A 10,000-nucleotide genomic window follows, 5' to 3' on the forward strand; every position below is an offset into this window, starting at 1 on the left:
ACGCCTCACCCGGCCTCCCGCCAGATCCAGCTGGACCTCCACCGCACCCTCACCGGCAACCAGCACTTCTCCTCGCCCTCCAACCCTACCGTGCAGCAGCTCCACCGCGTCCTGCTGGCCTTCTCCTGGCAAAACCCCGCCATCGGCTACTGCCAGGGACTCAACAGGTAGAGTAGATCTACAAACACTACTGCAAGGGACTCAACAGGTAGAGCACATCTACAAACACTACTGCCAGGGACTCAACAGGTAGAGCACATCTACAAACACTACTGCCAGGGACTCAACAGGTAGAGCACATCTACTAACACTACTGCCAGGGACTCAACAGGTAGAGCACATCTACAACACTACTGCAGGGACTCAACAGGTAGAGCACATCTACTAACACTACTGCCAGGGACTCAACAGGTAGAGCACATCTACTAACACTACTGCCAGGGACTCAACAGGTAGAGCACATCTACTAACACTACTGCCAGGGACTCAACAGGTAGAGCACATCTACAAACACTACTGCAAGGGACTCAACAGGTAGAGCACATCTACTAACACTACTGCCAGGGACTCAACAGGTAGAGCACATCTACAAACACTACTGCCAGGGACTCAACAGGTAGAGCACATCTACTAACACTACTGCCAGGGACTCAACAGGTAGAGCACATCTACTAACACTACTGCAAGGGACTCAACAGGTAGAGTAGATTTACCAAAACTACTGCCAGGGACTCAACAGGTAGAGCACATCTACTAACACTACTGCAAGGGACTCAACAGGTAGAGTAGATTTACCAAAACTACTGCCAGGGACTCAACAGGTAGAGCACATCTACAAACACTACTGCCAGGGACTCAACAGGTAGAGTAGATCTACCAAAACTACTGCCAGGGACTCAACAGGTAGAGTAGATCTACTAACACTACTGCCAGGGACTCAACAGGTTGAGTAGGTCTACCAAAACTACTGCCAGGGACTCAACAGGTAGAGTAGATCTACTAACACTACTGCAGGTGCAAGGGACTCAACAGGTAGAGCACATCTACTAACACTACTGCAAGGGACTCAACAGGTAGAGTAGATCTACTAACACAACTGCAAGGGACTCAACAGGTAGAGCACATCTACTAACACTACTGCAAGGGACACAACAGGTAGAGCACATCTACTAACACTACTGCAAGGGACTCAACAGGTAGAGTAGGTCTACTAACACTACTGCCAGGGACTCAACAGGTAGAGTAGGTCTACCAAAACTACTGCCAGGGACTCAACAGGTAGAGTAGATCTACCAAAACTACTGCCAGGGACTCAACAGGTACAGTAGATCTACTAACACTACTGCCAGGTATTTTATGGTCAAAAGTAATTGGTAGTTCCTGTAGTTCACTACACCTCAAAATTACAAAAAAGTAATGAACTATTACGACCACTACACATATTTAAATGTAGTTGAACTACCAGAAAACTGCTGAATTTGAAGGAACTGTGTAACTAAACTACTCCTACCCCCCAACACCCCCCCCCCAGGCTCGCTGCCCTCGCCCTGTTGGTGCTGCAGGATGAGGAGGAGGCTTTCTGGTGTCTGGTGGCTGTGGTTGAGACCGTCTTGCCTCAGGATTACTACGGCAAGACCCTCGCTGGCTCCCAGGTGTGCATGCGCACCAACCTTCACCTAACCTAACTGCAGCACAACCAGACCACCAAACCTGACTGCAGCACAACCAGACCACCAAACCTGACTGCAGCACAACCAGATCACCTGACCTTACTGCAGCACAACCAGATCACCTGACCTTACTGCAGCACAACCAGATCACCTGACTTTACTGCAGCACAACCAAACCACCTGAACTTACTGCAGCACAACCAACCTTCACCTGACCTTACTGCAGCACAACCAGATCACCTGACCTTACTGCAGCACAACCAGATCACCTGACCTTACTGCAGCACAACCAGATCACCTGACCTTACTGCAGACAACAACACGACTACTGCAGCACAAACCTTCACCTGACCTTACTGCAGCACAACCAACCTTCACCTAACCTTACTGCAGCACAGCCAAACCACCTGAACTTACTGCAGCACAACCAGATCACCTGACCTTACTGCAGCACAACCAGATCACCTGACCTTACTGCAGCACAACCAGATCACCTGACCTTACTGCAGCACAACCAGATCACCTGACCTTACTGCAGGACAACCAGACCACCTGACCTTACTGCAGCGCAACCAGAACACCTGACCTTACTGCAGCACAACCAACCTTCACCTGACCTTACTGCAGCACAACCAACCTTCACCTAACCTTACTGCAGCACAGCCAAACCACCTGAACTTACTGCAGCACAACCAGATCACCTGACCTTACTGCAGCACAACCAGATCACCTGACCTTACTGCAGCACAACCAGACCACCTGACCTTACTGCAGCACAACCAACCTTCACCTATCCAGACTGCAGCACAGCCAAACCACCTGACCTTACAGCAGCACAACCAAACCCTAGTTTTCTCTGTAGCTGCTGTGTAAAGTTTTTTTTAAAACCCTCAGAATATGATTGTGCTCTCTGTCGTCGCCCTGCAGGCAGACCAGCGGGTGCTGAAGGACCTGATGGTGGAGAAGCTGCCACGCCTCACTGCTCACCTGGAGGAGCTGGAGGTGGACGTGTCCCTCATCACCTTCAACTGGTTCCTGGTGGTCTTCATAGAGAGCCTGACTACCAATATACTGCTGCGGATCTGGGATGCTTTCCTGTATGAGGGCACCAAGGTGTGTGTGTGTGTGTGTGTGTGTGTGTGTGTGTGTGTGCCCTTCTGTGTGTGTGTATGTGTGTATGTGTGTGTGTGTGTGTGTATGTGTGTATGTGTGTGTATGTGTGCCCTTCTGTGTGTGTGTATGTGTGTATGTGTGTGTGTGTATGTGTATGTGTGTGTGTGTATGTGTGTGTGTGTGTGTGTGTGTATGTGTGCCCTTCTGTGTGTGTGTGTTTGTGTGTGTTTTTGCGTGTCAGACCTGCATCAAATAATTGAGAAAAACTGAAATATTTTGGCCACCAGAAAATTGGATTACTGTGGATTACTGACAAACCTGAGTGTGAAATCAGCTCAGAGAGAAGGACAGAGCGGTGTAATGTTGCTCTTGTTTCAGATTCTGTTCCGGTACGCATTGGCCCTCTTAAAGTACAGAGAGGAGGACATTCTGAAAATCCAGAACAAGGTGGAGATGTACCAGTACCTCCGATTCTTCACCAAAACCATCACCGACAGCAGGTAAAGGCACTTGGGGCAGGGGGCAGAGGGACTCATGCATTTCGGCTACTGATATGAGCACACGCCCTTCTGACCGCCCTGCTTAACACCATTCAGTACGCCGTACACCCTGCTGTACACTCTTCTGTATGCCCTGCTGAAATTGCTGTCTGTGTGTCTCTGGCGCCCCCTGCAGGAGGCTGATGAGCATCGCGTTCAGCAGCATGAACCCGCTCCCCATAAAGCTGCTGAGGGGCCGGCGGGCGCTGCACCTGGAGAAGATCCGGGCGGAGCTGAGCGAGCTGGAGCGGATCCAGAGAGAGTATGTGGCCCAGAATGCCGAGCGCAAGGACAAGGACCTGTACGCCATGGCCAGCGAGGACGAGGCCGAGGGGTAGCCGGGGCGAGGGCGTGGAGGAGGGGCGGGGCGGGGCGGGGCAGGGTGGGGGCGAGGACAGGGGTGTGGGCGGGGTGAGGCGGGGCGGGCCAGGGCAGGGATGTGGGGGCAGGGCAGGAACATGGAGGCGGGGCACGGACATGGGGGTGGGGACATGGGGGCAGGGCAGGGACATGGGGGCAGCACCCAGGACTGGAGTTAAACCTGCAGACACTGCGGTGCTGCAGTGTGAAATGCCTGCTTTAGAGGTGTTGAGGGTCTGTCCTGCTCCCTCTCAGGCCACACCAGTCACACAGGTAAGACTCACCTGATGGGGCGGGGCCTGGACTCTTCCCCACGCAGGGGCGTGTCACGACCGTAGAGTCCCGCTCTGATACTCACACTGACACACTCAAGCAGAACACTACAACTTGCCTTTGGAGATATATTTTTTTCTTAGTGTATTAAAAATATACTTTTTTAAGTGTATTTTTAAAAAATAATTATTTTTTTTTAAATACTTTTTTAAATAAGTTTTAATTTGCTGAGGCTTCAGGGATGTGGTGTAATGGTGTAGCTGTACAGGCCACCGGGACCCCATCAGGCTGAGCTGTGATGTGCACCACAGTGGCATCCTGTTACAATGTGGAACACGGTCTGCAATGACACGAGTCAGCCACTAGAGGTCACTAGAGTGTATGTGCAAACGTCTGCACTTAGTTCCGTCTGGTCAGGCCAGAGATGGAGGGCAAACAGGAAACCATTTTGTTGCAGTTCTGCCTCGAAGGCCACGTTCGCTCTGTTTGAAACATTCTGTAAAGGTCTCTGAGATACGCTTGCTTGTGTTTGGCGGGTGTGTCGGGTGGCGGGTGGCGGGGGGGGTGGGGTTTGGTGTAACCAGAAGCAGCGAGCGACTCGTTCAAGAAGTGGTGCTCAGTCGGCCCCCATCAGCAGCCGTAGCAACAGTGCCCAGCAACCAAACGTTTACCACAGCACCGTCTCAGTTTATAAAAACCTTCCTGACCGGTCCTGGGTGCCTGAGGACCCCACATCCTCCGGTGGCAGGAGACGGGCCTCGGGGTCCGTCAAACACAGGCCACGAAACGTCCAGACGCTGGCAGCCAATCGGTACTAAGCAACGGCGCTATGGCAACCCTCCTGTTGTGTCAATGGTCAGTTTAACCCATTTTAATTTTTTAAGGTGCTTGAAGTGCTGGACGACTCAGTGATTTTTAAAAACTTTTACTCCTTCGGGTTGATGATTTTGGCGTGCTTTCACTCTCAGCTGTAGTCTGGTGCTGCTGGGTCAAAGGTCACGGTCATATTTATGAAATGCGAAAAGGAAAAGTGTGATAACTGAAAATAGTTACGTCAAGTTGGTGGAATGGCTTTTTATGTAAATTCAACTTTCTTTGAAAGGAAATGTGTTCCACAAACTGTTATTAAATATAGTGTTTGAAATATAAAAATGTTCTTGTATTTGTTTTCTGTGAGTGTCAAGATGAGGAAAATTAAAGGTTTTCACTGTTTTAGGATTGTTTGTCGGTGTTGGACAGAAATACGCACTGCAGGTCAGTTTGGATGGGTCCAGCTGGGCCCTTCTCCAGTTTCTGACACCAATATTCCGTAAATGTTCAAAAGACCACAGTGAACAGCATGTTCAAATCTTTCCCATTTTATTGCTTATTAAAAAAAGAGATACATAAGAAAGAATATACCTTCAGAGGAAAAATAAAACAATAATCAGACATTACAGAGAAGCCGCAGCTCCAAGCTAAACGCTAGTGTTAGCACCAGACAGCTGCACAGACATGGCTGTGGTGCGCGGCGGTGGTTTTATAAGTTCAGTATCGTACAGTAAATTCCCCCAGTGGGACGTCCCAGAGAAAGAGCGCCTCGTATCTCAAAGCTCTCATCGCTAACTAATATAGAGCTAGCAGTTTATCACACACTACTACAAAACCTGCAGAGCAATGACTTTGGAACATTTTTGTTACATTTTTAAAAATAATAAAATAAAATGATGTGCAGTAAAATTCACCCCTCATGGCTTTAATGGCTGAATTATTGAAAGCCGCCGTGGCATGCGGTATGCATGCTGCCTGAAGAACATCGGTCAGTTTTAACGCCACACTTGTTTTCCCAGTGACAGGGCCGTGGCGGGTGGGTGACAGTGGCGGGTGGGTGACAGGGCCGTGGCGGGTGGGTGACAGGTCCGTGGCGGGCGGGTGACAGGGCCGTGGCGGGTGGGTGACAGTGGAAATGTGCAGTTGCGCCAAATGGGATCGGTACGGACTGACGGTCCGAGCGGCGGACAGAGCAGCGGACAGAACAAGCCGCGGTAGCACCAGAGTGTCTCGCCTGGCGGGACGCGGCTTCCCGCCATTTTAAGCACTGCGGATTCCCGCCATTTTAAGCACTGCGGATTCCCGCCATTTTAAGCACTGCGACTTCCCGCCATTTTAAGCACTGCGGCTTCCCGCCATTTTAAACACTGCGGCTTCCCGCCTCGCCATAATGGAGCCCGAGATGTTGCTGCCAGGTAGCATTTTAAAAAGGAAAACATCCCCCCTTTCTCCCTTCTCTCTCCTTTCTTTTTCTCTCTATCCAGTAACCGCCATCTCTTTACCGTACATCTAATGTCCTTTCAGCAGGTCAGAGGTGGCCAGATCAGGCCCAGAGGACAGTAGTGCTGCTGGTTTTCTTTTCTACCTGATAGCTGATTGGCTAATGTCACCAACCAGAGGTAATGTCATTGGCTGAAGGTTCCACTCACCTGGTGTCACAGGTCTAAACTGATCTCTGATTAGAGGGAGGAATGAAAACCAGCTGCGCTATTGCCCAATATCCCTGCTGCACAGCGTGATTAGGATTTTGAGAATAATGCAGGTAGTCTTTGGCATTTCCTCCAATAACTAAGAATCACTCTCACTGGATCCATTTAGCAATATCCCTGTCCTTGACCTGAGTGTCCATATATGGAAATGGAACATACAGAAAAATATATAGAAATAAAATATTATCAAGACACTGCCTCACTTCACAATATATGCATAAAATTAAGATAGGAATGTATTGCCCACATTTCACAATCTGCATTGAAGGAAAATGACTTATATGAACTTATATTTGGGGCCAAAATCGCAATCTCTCCATGGACACTGAGACAAGGCACCTTTGGTTCTCCTCTAAATATGAATGTGAATTTGTGCACTTTATCTTTGCTAGTTTACTCAACGGATCGTTAATCACAAACCCATCACACTGCAATGGAAGGACTCAAGGAACTTCGACATAAAGCATTTCTGACCACTACCATAGTATCAGGATGGTAAAATAACATATGTCCCAATAAAACACAATGTATATCATTTGAGTACAGTTTACACCAAGTAATCAACACCCACTCAGATATCACAAATAAATGCATCAAATTCTTGGAAGTCAACATTGAAATATTTTGGCCAATCACAGAATCAGAACAATATTTTTAGGGCCAATGTGCAATTTTCACAAACCCAAGCTTATTCACCAAGACAGCTAACTCACTAGCAAGCAAGGCATCCAATGCTACTTCACCTAACTTACCTGGCTAAATCACAGGTTAAAAGGGCAGCCACCTGCCAGGTAAATATCGCATCACTTCAGCAGTGCATGAGTAAGTTTATATCTTTGTCTTATCAGTTTAATGCCATGTTCCGTTGCTAGGAAAACATTTTCTCCATGTCTTGTTGGTTCTTTAAAAATACACACCCTATAAATCTAAATTACAATTGCAGCAGATATTATAGTACACTAGTGGCATTTAAGCAGAACATTTTAGGAGATTTCATTGTTGTAGCAAACCCACAAATGGCTTTAACAGTGTCATTAACAGGTGCAAAGTCATAAAAACTAGCACCGATGTTTTAAGTCAGAGTATGCTCTCTAAGTACATTAAATGACAATATTAAATGTATACATATAAAATATGGAATCAAACTCATGCAATTAAATTGTGGCGTAGACGACAATAAACCAAAATCTTGTAATAGCATCTGGTTAAATATTTCCCTTAAACACATAAAATTGATTATTTTCCCTTTATGTAAACGTGTTAAGCTTTTATTCTGAGCAAACTGCACAAAAAATAATTTCCAAACGTATTTTGGTTTGTTATTATTGCCAATGTACATAACACACAATATGAAGTATTAAAAGTCAGAATCGGGGAGGAAACCATTTCATAGTGCTCTACAATGGGCATCGCATAACTCTGAACCAGAGGTACTTGCACTTACCCTTGGAGAGTTAGAGGGGGTGCTGGTTTTCATTTTTACTTATAAGTCAATAAATTCAGCAGTTGATAGCAGCTCAATTTGTCTCACCTGTCTCCTTGAGTCTGAATTGGTTTTGGATTTAAAGGTCAAAAAATAACTACCCACACACCACCATGTGGCTCTCCAAAGACCAGTGAATACCACAGCCCTTGGATCTCCAGTTAAGGCGAGCCCCACTAAGCCTCAGCTCTTTCTGTCCCTGTGACCCCCCAATCTCTTCTTTTTCTCTCTCTTCCTCTTTTTGGAGGGACCAATCGTTTCCCCGTGCCCATTCGGGCCGCGACCTCCTTTGAGTTCTGCGGCATCACCAAACTGCCGGTGGCACTTATGTCTAATCACAACTGGCCTCGCCGTTTACGACCCTGCTCACTTCCTGAGTGCATCCGTGTTGCCGCGGTAACGCAGAACTTGGAACGTAACCTCAGACTGAGCCGAGGTGCACCAGGATCCTGCGGGACGATACGTACACGGGACAGGTTTTTCAGTTTGTAGTAGACCAGCACAAAAAAATAATGATAAATCTTTTAGTACCTGCAATAAATCTGATAACAACAAAAAAAAAACGCAACCTTCACAAAAAAAGTTGCTCTCACTCTGTCACAAGGTAGCGTCACAAAAAGTTCAGGTAATAGAAGGTTGCATAAATTATGCACCACCAGTAAATTAAAGGTCTGATACATTCAATATCTCTCAGACCCAGAAGCGGGCTTCCGGTCCAGTCAAACACTGAACCAGGCAGAAACTAATAAATCATACGTGAATCTATCTCGAATGTTTTAAGGCAAGTTGGACTGGGTGACATGCAAGCATCCCAGGATTTAAAAACCACCTCCACGGCTGTGGGGAGGCACAGCAGGATTAAGGCAAAGCGAAAGGCTGGAGGATCTCTACGCAAACTCCACTTAAACCTGCAGACACAGCGCCCCCTCCTGGACTGGAGTTAAACCTGCAGACACAGCGACCCCTCCTGGACTGGAGTTAAACTTGCAGACACAGCCCCCCCTCCAGGACTGGAGTTAAACCTGCAGGCAAGCAGAAGACTCAACCCAACTTAAGGGACCGTGGCAAAAGTCTCCTTCCTCTGTCAGAAACGCGATTATCCACTGCTTTTTATACGAGTTCAGTATTTCTCCAGCGCACAGGCTACAGACCGGGACGTCATTTGTGACGGGGAGGTGTCCCACCTGAGGGGCAGTTCCGGAACATTCTCTCAGGTTCTTATTGCTAGGTAACAGGAGGGTACGCAGTTTAGGGGCCTAACGCGTGCCAGACGCGCCCTCGCGCTCCTCAGGAGTCCCGTCAGTGAGCCGCGTCTCATGCAGCTCGTTACATTTCACAACATTACAAAAAAAAAAAAACTTAAAAAAACTGCAAAACTAAAATGTTGCTCATAACTGATGGTGGATAAAAAGTCTTAAAATTATTCAAAATAAAGCATAGTTCAGTATATACAGAGACACCCTCCCACTGAAATAAAAAAATGAAAAGAGTATTACAAAATGACCTAACGCACCACATTTATGCCTTCAGGTATGGTGCAGGAAAACACAAACACATTTTTACAAAGCACCCAAAATTTCTGAAACTAAGTGTTTAAAGACTTATAAACTTGCAAAAAGTGAAGAAAAAATATTTGATGGGTGTTTTCATCTGAATGGAATCAATAATGGCTTTTCAAAGGAACGCAGCAATCGTCTCGATTCTACACATTTCAGCATTTCACTAGACCAGAGACCCCTTCCTTTTACTCAGTTTAAAAAAGGCCATCGCTACGAAAATGCATCAGCGGCAAATACGCACACAGCTTTAGTATAAAGTGCATCGTTACGTAGTGTATTAAAATATCAGTGTTCTCTGGAGTCAAAAGCTTAGTAAACATATTACATGTTGGTAAAAAATAAACATCTGGAATGTCTTTAGAAACTCCTCATTTGGTGATTTTGGGTCAACCTTAACTTCCACCAGAAGCCTGTAAAAAAAGCAAATAAAGACCTGTATTTATTAAGCATTTCAGAGCAAATTAAGGCCCATATTCATAAAGCA

General features: G+C 46.9%; 2 protein-coding genes across 6 annotated transcripts in view; one reads left to right on the forward strand and one right to left on the reverse strand.

The window, feature by feature from the left end:
* Window positions 1–5,107, forward strand: part of LOC135255899 (TBC1 domain family member 2A-like) — a 21,831-nt gene extending 16,724 nt beyond the window's left edge. For all 5 annotated transcript variants that reach the window (XM_064337672.1, XM_064337674.1, XM_064337673.1 and 2 more), the window contains 5 exons: window positions 1–167; window positions 1,532–1,652; window positions 2,598–2,783; window positions 3,162–3,283; window positions 3,459–5,107. The exon at window positions 1–167 is cut by the window's left edge and continues 340 nt beyond it. In XM_064337672.1, coding sequence (XP_064193742.1) covers window positions 1–167; window positions 1,532–1,652; window positions 2,598–2,783; window positions 3,162–3,283; window positions 3,459–3,660 — 798 coding nt within the window. In that variant the 3' untranslated portion in view covers window positions 3,661–5,107. The remainder of the gene's footprint in view (window positions 168–1,531; window positions 1,653–2,597; window positions 2,784–3,161; window positions 3,284–3,458) is intronic.
* A 190-nt stretch (window positions 5,108–5,297) lies between these two features.
* slc44a1a (solute carrier family 44 member 1a) overlaps window positions 5,298–10,000 on the reverse strand; it is a 17,904-nt gene continuing 13,201 nt past the window's right edge. The window contains exon 16 of the mRNA XM_064337677.1: window positions 5,298–9,926. Within this exon, the coding sequence (XP_064193747.1) occupies window positions 9,909–9,926 (18 nt within the window). The 3' untranslated portion in view covers window positions 5,298–9,908. The remainder of the gene's footprint in view (window positions 9,927–10,000) is intronic.

Source organism: Anguilla rostrata, chromosome 5 (genome assembly GCF_018555375.3).
Source record: "Anguilla rostrata isolate EN2019 chromosome 5, ASM1855537v3, whole genome shotgun sequence".
In the NCBI taxonomy this organism is placed as follows: Eukaryota; Metazoa; Chordata; class Actinopteri; order Anguilliformes; family Anguillidae; genus Anguilla; species Anguilla rostrata.